At 35.9% G+C, this 12,752-nt stretch overlaps 1 protein-coding gene across 1 annotated transcript in view; it reads left to right on the top strand.

Annotated features, from left to right (window-relative positions):
- Window positions 1-11,609, top strand: part of LOC105169190 (dynamin-like protein ARC5) — an 11,985-nt gene extending 376 nt beyond the window's left edge. Inside the window, exons 1-18 of the mRNA XM_011089533.2 lie at window positions 1-162; window positions 1,013-1,177; window positions 1,253-1,375; window positions 2,145-2,366; window positions 2,965-3,098; window positions 3,177-3,269; window positions 3,859-3,922; window positions 4,942-4,990; window positions 5,267-5,349; window positions 6,123-6,280; window positions 6,376-6,436; window positions 7,451-7,513; window positions 7,639-7,739; window positions 8,954-9,011; window positions 9,568-9,909; window positions 10,157-10,318; window positions 10,407-10,496; window positions 11,348-11,609. The exon at window positions 1-162 is cut by the window's left edge and continues 376 nt beyond it. Coding sequence (XP_011087835.1) covers window positions 1-162; window positions 1,013-1,177; window positions 1,253-1,375; window positions 2,145-2,366; window positions 2,965-3,098; window positions 3,177-3,269; window positions 3,859-3,922; window positions 4,942-4,990; window positions 5,267-5,349; window positions 6,123-6,280; window positions 6,376-6,436; window positions 7,451-7,513; window positions 7,639-7,739; window positions 8,954-9,011; window positions 9,568-9,909; window positions 10,157-10,318; window positions 10,407-10,481 — 2,115 coding nt within the window. The 3' untranslated portion in view covers window positions 10,482-10,496; window positions 11,348-11,609. The remainder of the gene's footprint in view (window positions 163-1,012; window positions 1,178-1,252; window positions 1,376-2,144; window positions 2,367-2,964; window positions 3,099-3,176; window positions 3,270-3,858; window positions 3,923-4,941; window positions 4,991-5,266; window positions 5,350-6,122; window positions 6,281-6,375; window positions 6,437-7,450; window positions 7,514-7,638; window positions 7,740-8,953; window positions 9,012-9,567; window positions 9,910-10,156; window positions 10,319-10,406; window positions 10,497-11,347) is intronic.

The following is a 12,752-nucleotide window of genomic DNA, read 5'->3' as shown; positions in this document are numbered from 1 at the left end:
CTAATGGGCTTCCAATTCAACCACGTCGGAGGCGGCACCAAGACCCGCCGCCCCATCACTCTTCACATGAAGTTCAATCCCGATTGCCACACCCCTCTCTGCCACCTCTTATCTGACTCCGACCCATCAGTTCCCCAGGAAAAATCTCTCCAAGAAATCCAGGTACTGTCCAAGATTCAGGCTTTGTATTTGTCCACAGGTAAGTTGTTTTGGGAAAAAGTATAATGCGGATATAGTTTTATGTACTTAAATAGCCGTTGAGATAAAGAACATGTTAGAGGATTTAATTTCTCATGTTGAACTGATATTGGACAAATTAAATGTCAAACTTGGGAAAAAAGAAAAGTATAAAATCAGAAGACGATTTGTATACAACTCTGAGATGTTCTACATTATGCTGTTTGAACTATTGTAATCGACGGTAGAGGTTCTGAGCTGATGTCTTGTGCATACTTTCATTTTTCCTCATATGCATTTTGCTCTTACCCTAGGAAAATATGAATATACAAAAAGTTTTAAGGAAATCAATTATGCTCCACATAAGTTGGTAATGTTATATGTGAGCCATATCTCATACTAAAGTTGGCCTCAACAATTGAATAATTTCGTATAGGCAGGAAGTCATGGCACTAGTGACAAGTGCAATGTTGCTGTTGATTTTATGTTGAGGGATTTTTTCCTGTCTAATTTTGTGCATAGATGCAATAATTTGTCATCCATAAACCAAGGTATTTGACCCTTTTTTCCTGTCTAACTTAGTTTGTAGCCTCAGTAATTTGTGAAACTAACAAGCTTGGCATTATATCCTAGCTTTTGGCAAATGAAATTTTAAGAAATGGAAAAAAGTTGTCAAGAAAGCTCAGCTTGTCATTTCTCATGGAAAACTGATACAAATCGTGTTTCTTGTTGTTCCTTTCTCATGTTGCTCTTCATAAAAAATATATCTATAATAAGTAAAAGCTATGTTGCTGATTTGTTTGTAAAACCCGCTAATTTCTTTCAGTTCATGTAGGCTTATATTGAAGCAGAAAATATGAGGCTGGAGCGAGAATCTTATCAATTTTCGTCAAAAGAAATAATAATCAGAATAGAATACAAGTACTGTCCAAATCTCACCATTATAGACACACCTGGGCTCATTGCCCCAGCTCCAGCACGAAAAAGTCGTGCATTGCAGGTATATTACTGATTTCAGAAAGTTTATTTTTTCACCTCACTTATTGTTTGAATATTGAGAAGCTACATGTGGCAGACTCAAGCTCGTGCTGTAGAGTCCTTAGTGCGAGCTAAAATGCAGCATAAAGAATTCATCATAGTATGCCTTGAAGACTGCTGTGATTGGAGCAACGCCACAACTAGGAGGGTAGTGATGCAAGTATGTTCCTCATTTGTCCTAGGATTCCTAAGATGCAGATGATGAGCATTAAAAACTCAGTTGCTTATTTGTGTTGGTTAATTGAAACAAACTTCTTGTATGGATAGTCTATGTAAGATCAGATTCTTCACCCACCTCAATACAGATTATTGAGCAGCAGTGCATATTACTTTTAGAGTTCTTAACCTAAATTCCAGGAATTTTGTCATGTCTTGTCCAATTTCTTTTCTCTCTGAGCATACATGTAATTTTAAGTGTGATGTCCTTGCTTTTTTCTTGCCTGATGCAAGTAGAACTTGGTTAGTTAGTAACTTTGTTAATGTTTTTTATGGCAGTAGGTCTGAACACTTGTATTACTTTATCTTGTTTATACAAGCTCACTGCTGCATACCCCACTCTCTTTCTCACATATGACAAGCAAAATCAGCTTTATCTTCCTTAAAGTAGAGTCGATTTTGTGCTCTGTTAGCCGAGAGCATTAGAGGCACCGGTATTTTCTTAAATATCCTAACCTGTATGTTTGCAAAGGGCCATACATGTTTGGACTGAGGCTGTTGGTAACATGTTCACACCCTAAGACACACATATGCAGGAATATGATGCTTAGTCACCCACTTGTGCATCAGAAATCACATTAATTAAACTTGAGGGAATTAATGCATCGGATGCTGATTTTGTAAACTTACTGTGACTTCATCTCCTAGTTGAAAGCTTTTAAAGTTTTGGCCTGTTTTCTATTTGATTTTTTTCATCTTACACTTTCATATAGATTGACCCTGAACTTTCAAGGACTGTTGTTGTTTCGACAAAGCTTGATACAAAAATCCCTCAGTTTGCACGAGCTTCAGATGTGGAGGTTTTTCTTTCACCACCTCCAAGCACACTTGACGGCTTCATGTTAGGTGATTCACCTTTTTTCACCTCTGTTCCTTCTGGCAGAGTTGGATCTGGGCATGAATCGGTCTACAAATCCAATGATGAGTTCAAACAGGTTAGAGTCTTTTTATGTTTTGAACTGCATCATATGCAGTGGCCAGTTAGCTTATAGAGAGTCATTGATTTTGATGCCATCTGATTCTAATTGATTACCTGATGTTGTTCCTTTTTATTTGGATTTCATGCAATCAAAAGATGGTCCAGGTGATAGGTAGCTCAGTCATATCGTTTATTCTCTAGTTCATCATCAAAAGAAGCTCACCATTTACGATTGGCAAACTATTTAGTGATGACATAAGAAATAGTGTACTGAGGATTTTTGAGCAACATAGATCAGGGGGATTTGCAGATATAATGGCTGGCTTTGAAATTTGAAGAACATTCTCTACAGGGAAAACGAATAAAGACTGTCTCTAAATTAACTGGAGGTCTTTAAAGACCTAGTTAGTTAAAACCTAACTATCTGGAGCCTTTTCCTGGGTCCCGAATCTGTTTGAGAAAGTGACAGTAAAGTGCTTGATATGGGGCAATTTAGCTCAACATCCAGAGGGGACTACCAACCCACAGACATTTTTTTGTTCTGTCTACATGCGCAGTTTTGTCTTGTCAATTGTCATATGCACCTGAATGCAGCTTCTCGCATGCTTTGTCAGGCTATATCTTTGAGGGAGATGGAAGATATATTAGCTTTGGAGGAAAAGTTGGGTAGATCACTTTCAAAGCAGGAAAGGAGCAGAATAGGTGTTAGCAGTCTTAAGTTATTCTTGGAAGAGTTGCTGCAGAAAAGGTATCGTAGTTATACTTGTCCCTTGTTTGATTCCCCATTAATGAGTAGCTCACAATTTTGTGATATCCTTCCCTTAAGGTATATGGACAGTGTACCACTGATCATTCCGCTTCTTGAAAAAGAGCACCGGAGTGCCACGAGGAAGCTAAGTGAAATAAATCAGGAACTCAGGTTTGAATGTTCATGTAACCTAGTGAAGGCGGAAGATATACACTATGTTTGGGTTCATGTTTTTTCATTTTTCGAGACAAGATAAAAAACATACCCAATGTTTGTTTTTGTGTTTTTACATCTTACTTGTGTTTTTTTTTTCAACTTTCTATATATAATATATATATATACACTTATATATAATATAAAAGAGACATGATTTGACAATAAATAGTGATTTTTGTCTCCTAAAAATACAACATTAAACATACATATTTATATATAAAAGAGATATGATGACAATGTACAGGGAACTTTGTCTCCCAAATCCCAACATAAAACCTACACCACTTATTTTAAAATATTTTAAATTACCTTAAAACAAAAATCCAAACAAACCATCTATCCTCAACACACTTATTTATCTCTATTTTTCTCTCTCTATCTCCAAAACACAAAACAAAACACTTAAAATACAAATCCAAACATTACGATATTCTTTCACTTAATTTTTCTTTTTTACTCTTTTCCCTAGCTCTTCCCAAATGCATTTAGTTGATATGAGCAATATTTGTTTTTGAACTTATTTGTCTTTTGGTAATTTCCTCAGCACTTTAGATGAAGTAAAGCTGAAGGAGAAAGGCCGAGCTTTCCATGATCTGTTTTTGACCAAGGTGAAATTATTTATTAATGCTTCAACTGATGTCTTAATATATGCTAAGAACCAGTGGCTTAGGCTGCAACAATATGCAAAATCTTTGTAGGATTAAGAATTTGTAAAGTTAAGATGCAGGGGATATATGGACAATATAGGTTACATGCTGTTTGAAAGGCACTTTTCATGCATTTTGGTGGGTCATTATTCATGATCTTATTCTCTGTTAAACCAGGCACTTGTCCCTTTATTAATATTTTGAGGAGCAAGCAACTTCTAGAAATCCATATCTTCAAGAACAAGATAGTAATATTCTAGTTTATAGAATACAAATTTTTTTTGCTCGATGATTGAATTCCCCCAGAAATTATGCTGTTCACTTGGACAATTTAATTATTGACTGTGATGCAATGTGAAACAAGGAATATGTTAGTTTAAATATATTTCAAATCTAGGGTTCACTTAATGTAGCTAGGCTAAGGGAGATGGTCTTTCTTCCCCCCTTTTCACTTGATAAAAGAATTTGGCTTTTGGCAGGTAATTAAGGGTTATTATTCTGAAGAAGCGTCCATCAAACTTGTATGATGAGGGTCAGCCAATACCAATTGAATAAGACTTGTTTGCTTCTAACCCTCTGCTGGGTATCTAAGCAGTTCCCTATTTGCATCAGCTATTCTAGAAAAAGAATCAGATTTCGAATCTGCAGTAACCACCAAGCTTTGCAGAAACAGCTTACTACTATAGAAGAACTGTTGTCTTGGAAAGGCATTAAACAAGTGGCTGCCTTTATTATGTCTTCAAATTTGCAGAAATTGTAAAATATCCTTGTTAGCCATTTTTGGCACAAAAATCATCAATCAACTTCAGAACAGATACTGTAGCAAAGCTTCTGTATATATTTTGCTATAGTTTAATTAAGTTATTAGTTTTAAGTAGGATGGCTAATATTTTCCTGTGATTTTTTTTCGAGGGAATACGAATACCTGTAGGTTAGTGGCTTAATTGTCAATTCTGATACATGTTCCTCTTATTGTTCAGCTATCGCTTCTGTTGAAAGGGACGGTTGTTGCACCACCAGATAAGTTTGGTATGTTCAAGGTTTCAGCCTAACATTTTCAGCTACAAACCTTGTTCTGTTATTGGAATTTAAAATAGTAATTCTGCTCATTCTTATGCTAGTTAGACGACTTTCATATGCATTTTCCATCTCATTTTTAACCTCTTGAGCTCATGCTATAGATTTCATTTGAAGTGTTAATGCTATTATCTTAAAACTTTTTTGAATTGATTATAGATAAATTTGCTACTTCTCTTATCCAATTGGTAAGCTACCTTAATGTGAAGGATTCTGTACTCTTTTCAGGGGAGACACTGCAAGATGAGAGGGTCAATGGAGGTGCATTTATTGGCACTGATGGTCTTCAGTTTCCACAGAAGTTAATACCTGTAAGTCGACATATGTTTCAGTCAACGTATCTTGTTTTATTATGTGCTTTGTGTATTCTGTTGAAAAGCGTAGACCATTTTATGCTTCCATTTATGTCCTTTTCTTCTGCCACCAATTTTCTTAAATATTAGAGTACATTCATATATACACTTCAGATCTACTTCCATATCTTTGCTTAATTAAAAGAACTCTATGATTTTTCCAACATGTTTATCTAATTTGGTTGCATACAAAACTTTCTTTTGCAACTTGAAATCTATTTATGTTGTTGACATCCTTGGAATATCCAGTTATTCAATTTACTCAGATTATACTGTGTTTATGAACTAATCTTTTATCAGCATGCTTGCATTTGCCATCTGTCATTCTCAGTTTTGGCATACCACCCTTGCTGCTTGTGTTCTAAAAATTGATTTCGTGCTTAAATGTTTCTTAAACTCTAAGTCAGAATTTGGTGACATTATCCTTTGCGGATGAGATAAGTCACTTCAGCTAATTCCAAAAGCAGCTGCACTTTGTTGAACCTTTCACTTTTACATCACTACCTTTTGCTTATTAATGAACTTCAACTTTACAAAATTGTAGTTAGTCTCTATCTTAGTTGAACCATTGAAGTAGCACGGCCATCTTACTTTCTTATTCTTTCTATCTGTTGCTTTTCATTTTCTACCTTCTGATAATATTATGAAATTGTTGTGCTATTCACGAGAATTCTGATTTGCTAATGTCCATTTCTGCTTGGGTTTTTCTTGCTACTCTTTCTGCTATGCAGAATGCAGGGATGCGTCTCTATGGAGGTGCTCAATATCATCGTGCAATGGCTGAGTTCCGTTTTGTTGTTGGGGGAATCAAATGCCCTCCTATTACACGTGAAGAAATTGTCAATGCTTGTGGAGTTGAGGACATCCATGATGGGACAAACTATTCAAGGTACTAATAAACTTCTAGCTTATTCTTAAATTTATGGTTTTAAATTAATCTTTCTTACAAATATTCACTTCCTGGTTTACATTTTGAGGATTCAGGACCGCTTGTGTAATTGCTGTCGCAAAGGCTCGTGATACTTTTGAGCCTTTTCTTCATCAGGTGATAACTCAATGCTAAATATGAATGTTTCCTCTTATTCTCTTCCCAAATTTTTAACTATATCTGCATTACCCAATATGATGACACTGAAGATTCAGGCTCATAACAGAATATTGGACCAAACTAGATTACACATACTTGTGGGCATATTTCATTTCAAGGAGCAAGACACAATGCCTCATTTCTGAAATCTTGTGATTGATATGCAGCTCAATCATAGCCTTATTGAATAATTTTTTGGGGGTTCCCATGAAAGTTTTCTTGTTTCATACACTTCAAGGGCCACTCTTAAAGCTTAAACCATAGCATGGGGTTGGGGAAGTCCTAGAGAGGATTAGGAAACATTTAATGTTTCATACCTGGACTATTTGTGCCCATAGGCTGTAGCAAGCTAAAGTTTTCTAGCCGAGCTAGTGTGGTACCTCTGTTTGCATATGATTGCATGCCTTGATGAAGGTTTTTAGAGGAAAAGTAGTTGGCTGGACAACTTGTGACTGGTGGTGGACAAGGAGAAAGGCTGCTGCTGACTGCTTAGCATGAACTGTGGCAACATGCTGACTGTCTTTGGTTTAAAATATGATGCAGGTTACTGGTTCTTTACTTTTGGATGGATGGATTATGGGGATTGAGAGCTTCCAACATTTTACCTGGAACTAGACAAATTTTGTCAAATATTTATTCTTGTCTGCCTTTTTCTTCTTCCAAACAATTTGTTGGAGTGCACATTGTCCTAATTGATCACTATCGAATGGGTATGCAAACTATCCAAGATGGGTCATTTATAAAAAAATTAGAAGGCCTCAACCAGATTTGGTTAAATAAAACATACTAATTTCACTGTCAATGAACCAAGATTTGTGAATTAGTCCACACTGACCATGTTATTTTTGGCTTAAGCTGTATGATTTTGGATTTAATAGTTCCGAGTTGAGATTATCACTGCTTTAGTTACTTTATTCCTTTTATATATTTGACCTTTGGTTCATTCTTTTTCTTCCTTTTTTTTGGTACCAGTTGGGTGGCAGGCTGTTGCATATTCTTAGGAGACTGCTTCCAATCTCTGTTTTCCTTCTCCAGGTAGATGTTTTTTGGTTTCTAGAAGTGACTGGTCTAGTACTTGTGATGCAAGAATAACTCGAACAAATTGGTATATTTTTTAGTTTCTGACAACTATTAATTATCATTTGAGACATGTCCAACAGAAAGATGGTGAATTTCTTAGTGGCCATGAAGTTTTTCTAAAGCGTGTTGCCTCTGCCTTTAACAACTTTGCCGAATCCACTGAACGATCCTGCCGTGAAAAGTTAGTATAATTGCCGTCATTTCGACATTCTTCTTTATATGCTGTATTTTTTTGTCAACTTTCTCTGTATATATTTTGTTCTCCCATGGCAATTCAACCCTTCATGAGATGCCAGTAAATCATTAGGACTAGCTGATTGATAATTGAATCCAATTTAAGTGGCTGCCACTTTGTCTTTACTTCTGAGTTGTGTAGGTATATAGAATGGAATCTTTATCTAACTATATGAGAGTAAACTAGCTGCTAGCATACTGAAGAAAAGGGTCTTGCTTTTGGTCTTTGTTATTTTCATTTGTTGCATTCCAAGACTTCAAGCCTTTCTACAGTTGCCCCACAGAATAAGAGAGGCATTATATATAGGTAATAGCACATTACTTCATTTGGTCAGAAAATTATTTTCCCGCCATGTTAAGTTGGCAAGTATTAGGTTTTGGTGTGTTCTGAAATTTTATATCAGTTTACACATGATAATAGAAGCTTGGCGCATCTGTTTATTCAATCAATTCACAGCCACAATGATATGGAAGGACTTCTATTTAAACCCGCACAGTAGTAGGGAAAATGAAATACATCTTTATTTCATGTATAACTAGTCACTATTAGTGCACATAGCATAAACAATGAAGGCTATTCTGGTGTCAAAGGATTCAATTTATATGTAACCTGCTGGTGTCCACCTTGGTAGAGCTGATTGTTGAACTGAAAGCAGGTGGTACACTTAAATAGGAGCATAGAAGAGAAGAAATTTGGATAATTGTTAGGGCATTTCTAATTTCAAGAGGGGTATTTGTAATTTTTCAAATTTCATATTTGTAATTAAGGCAAACCTCAGGTGTGCCTTTTGTAATTTACTCTAAATTTTATATGGTTGATTGTGCACAATCTCTTGTAATGTTAATAATTTTGTCTTATGCTTTCATGAGATCTCCTTGTTTCATAATCTTATTAAAATGGTTCATTTACTCTTCCTGAACTTTCCATTAGATCAAGAAAATGGAAGAAACTCAATATTTTTTCATCCCACCTGCATATTACCGTATCCTTCTAAAATTTAGCAGAAATTTCAAATGTCACCATTCACTTGTAGGATTTTAATTATTCTTCTCTGTTAAGCTTCTTATTCAGAAGTCATGTGCTGATGTTTCATGACATTCTTATGCTTTTTTTTCGTCTTTTCATAGCTATGCAATTTTATCTGGTGTATAAACTTGCAGGTGTATGGAGGATCTAGTAAGCACCACTCGCTACGTTTCATGGTCTCTTCATAATAAGGTCAGTAAAGTCACCTCCGTGGTCAAGAATAAATTTGATCAATCCCATCTTCAGTTTTGTGGAGTCTCTGATATCTTCTGAAAAATATGATTCTCTATCTAAGTGTTGGCCATGGATAAAACATTAGATGTTTTCTAATGTGTATTCATCATTGCTTATCTGATAAGCAGGTGCCTATAATTAATTTCTAACTCACATTCCTATTTGCTCTTGGAGGACTGACCTTAGCTTGGTGGTTTATCTTTGGATATGTATACTTCTTAATTTCTGAAAATCCAAAAATGAAGAGATGCTTGATATGGAAAGCCTAGAAGTGCACTGGACTCTACTAATTGATTTAGGAAAATAGCGAGTGATTTTTTTTCATTTTGTTTTCCCTTGTTACTCGCTTTGTTGTGTGGGTGAGTAGTGGCCATGCCTGCTCTTCCCAATTTGCTCGCCAAATTTTGATAGAAGGGAGAGCACTGTAATATGTTGGGCTTATTGAACATGCTTCTAACTTTAGGGATGCTGCTCTAATATTCTTTTGTATCTGACCCGCTTTATCACATAACAGAATAGAGCTGGGTTACGCCAATTCTTGGACTCATTTGGTGGATCAGAACAGTCTACAGCTGGTATTAATCCTGCCAGTGTTTCTCCAGATTTGCAGTCTGGTTTTGTAGGAAATGATAAGCAAGAGGTTAAGTCAAGGGCAGATGTAAAGCTCAGTAATCTGGCTTCAGGAAATGATTCAACAGGCAGTGTTTCAACAACAGAGACAAGGCTCGCTGACCTTTTAGATAGTACACTATGGAACAGAAGGCTTGCCCCTTCATCTGAGAGGATTGTTTATGCTTTGGTTCAACAAATATTCCATGGGATTCGAGAATACTTCCTGGCATCCACAGAGCTAAAGGTCATATATATGGTGCTTCCTATCGTAAAATGAATTTATGTGCTGTTGAAACTTGAACGTATATTAGGTTATTTTGTGACGTTTAAGCAAATAGTTGATCTGTTTTAGGCTTAAGTAAAAATCATAAGCAATTCACTTGAAAGAACTTGGCTGTTAGAGTTGTACAATATGTGCCAGTGATAGCAGAAGTAAACACTAAATAGTCTTCGATATGCCTGATCTGTTTGTCATGGTTGCCTTTTTGCAGTTCAACTGTTTCCTTCTTATGCCTGTTGTTGATAAGTTGCCCGCCCTTCTCCGGGAAGATTTAGACTCTGCATTTGATGATTTAGAGAATGTTTTTGACATCACTACCATGAGGCATTCACTGGGACAGCGGAAGCGAGAAACAGAGATTGAGCTTAAACGGGTACATTTCTTTTTTTTATCCATCTTTTCTCTTGGTTACCGGTAAATATTTTTTTGTTATTTTTCTTTAAGTGACCTCTTATGTGCAGATACAAAGGCTTAAAGAGAAATTCAGGCAAATTCATGAACAACTTACTTCAAGTCAAGTCATGTTGAGACCATAGCTATCATTGACCTCTGTGAGTTCTTTTTCCTTTTCTCTGAACCTCATTTCATTGATAATTCTGCATGCATTAGATGATTCAAATTTTTTGTTTCCTTTACTCAAATCATCCACTCTCAAGCTGTTAAAAAATCTGATGATTGAAAAATTAAACATTTTCCTTGCTCTTCTTGAAGTTCTATATCGTTGAGGCATGGAATATTAATATTATCTCTTGCCTACAAGAACGATATACTATATATTGAAACTCAAAGTTGCGCTGCTTTGAACACCACCCATGTAATTGCAATAACTTTCTCCACTAAGTCGTCCCTTTTCGACCAATTCTCCCATCCCCTGAAGGCATCATGAGTGACCCACATTTTTGTAACTCCTAGTGTCATTTCTTGGCAATACTCTCTCGCCTACTTTTGAAATTCTGCCTGCCTCTTTGTGAATGGGTGTTGTATCTTATGAAAGGTGGTTTCTAGCTTCTTACCCATTTCAAAGACGTGGGTATTTGATCTCCTTCTATGGAAGGAAAAAAGCAAAACCACGACATAAACTTCACAAACTTATTTTGCTGTGTTGGTTTGATGTTCTTATTCCAATATCTAGGCTTCATTTATGAAAATCTTTGTAGAATGATGAAAATTTAAACCGAACCCTAAGTCACTTTCATGCTACAAGCGTAACACCATCTAAACATTCACCTTCTTTCACTCTCCAATCGCAACATTTTCATGTCCTAGGGTTCATCAGAAGTCTGAATCAATACAAGCTGTCGAACATACCTTGGTCTCTCATCTTATTACATTCTGCTATTATCCATGCACAATAATACATTGACTAACTCAGAGTTCAAATTTTCCTTTATAACATTGTCAGGGCATATGCATGAGACGACGCAATTAGCTAGCTATATCTAAAAAGCTATGCAAAGAAGGGTGTTTTGTGTACCCCCCTTGTTGAATGTCAAAATCATACAGAGGAAGGGGGAACCTGTCTTACATTTACATGAAAAAGTTTTATGTCAATACCAACTTGATCTTGTATATTTAACTACCTTGCTTAATGCATTATTAACTCCAATTTTGTGCCAAACGATGATGAATGAGAACACTAAGTGTAGATCTAACACTTTGTTGCATACGTGTAGTTGAAATGAAGTCAAAGAAATCACCAAATGTTTGTCCCATTCCATCTGGCTAAGAGAAAAATTGGACAAGGACTTGCATGTTAGCTCCCCTTTTGCTTTGGCCTCTTTTGTCTAATTGATTTCCCATTTCACCTAAATCCCTCAAACTTTTCCTTAATGAATGCCTCAATCTCAGAACCTTTCCGCTGTGTTGTCTTTCTGACTTCGAGTTCTCGAGTGTGGTTCAAAGTATTGTAAAATATATCTCCAGACAAAACTTGCCACGCTTTCTAATTACGGGGAATTTTCCTGTTTGTTACACGCACTTGTTCATCTCAATCCGGGTTTCAACTATAATTTCTAATATTATGTACTTTTTTTTATTTTTGTAAAAGAAAAATAATGAATCCTACCCAGACATTGTGATTGGTTGTGGGTAAAGGAGTGGTTGGACATGACTTGTCCTCCATTCAATACCATAAACCCCCTCACCATTACACAAACCATCACATGTTGATTCAGTGGTACAAGTATAATGGAGCAAATTAAGGTGATAAATTGTTAGGATGGAGGAGCAAAGTCATATATACTGGGGATGTATTTGTGAGCTGTTGGTATGTAAGGGGTAACCCCATCCTCACAAAATTTCTGAGGTTGAAAACAAATTAAGGCAAGAGAATGTAATGATGCTTAAATTAAAGCATCACTTCGAACCTTTCAAACATTAATTGCTGAGATGGATATGAAATGAGAATGTGAATGGTTAATTAATTAATCATTAATGATGGGTTAGTTAAAAGTATTATCTTAAGACCCCTTCCATTTGGCACTGAAATGAACATATATAGATATATCACAGTCACACCAAACACGAACAAATTCACCACTTTCTCACTACTTTCCCTAATTGTTATTATTATTATAATGCTATCTACTCAATTTTTACCTTTTCCTCTTTTTCTCATCTACTCTGTATAAAAATTATTTATGGGCGTGAAAATGGTGTGATTTGATGGTAGAATTGAAGAAAGTGTATTGTGGAGCAGATACCAATTATGGATCAAACAAATGGGATGGGGATGTGATCAAAGGACAACAGAGGACACTGAATGGAGCAGATACCAATTATGGATCAAACAATTTGGATGGGGGGGG

Source organism: Sesamum indicum, linkage group LG8, assembly GCF_000512975.1.
Source record: "Sesamum indicum cultivar Zhongzhi No. 13 linkage group LG8, S_indicum_v1.0, whole genome shotgun sequence".
Lineage (NCBI taxonomy): Eukaryota > Viridiplantae > Streptophyta > Magnoliopsida > Lamiales > Pedaliaceae > Sesamum > Sesamum indicum.
The sequence above is the reverse complement of the archived record's forward strand: the minus strand, read 5'-3'. Positions and strand labels throughout refer to the sequence as shown.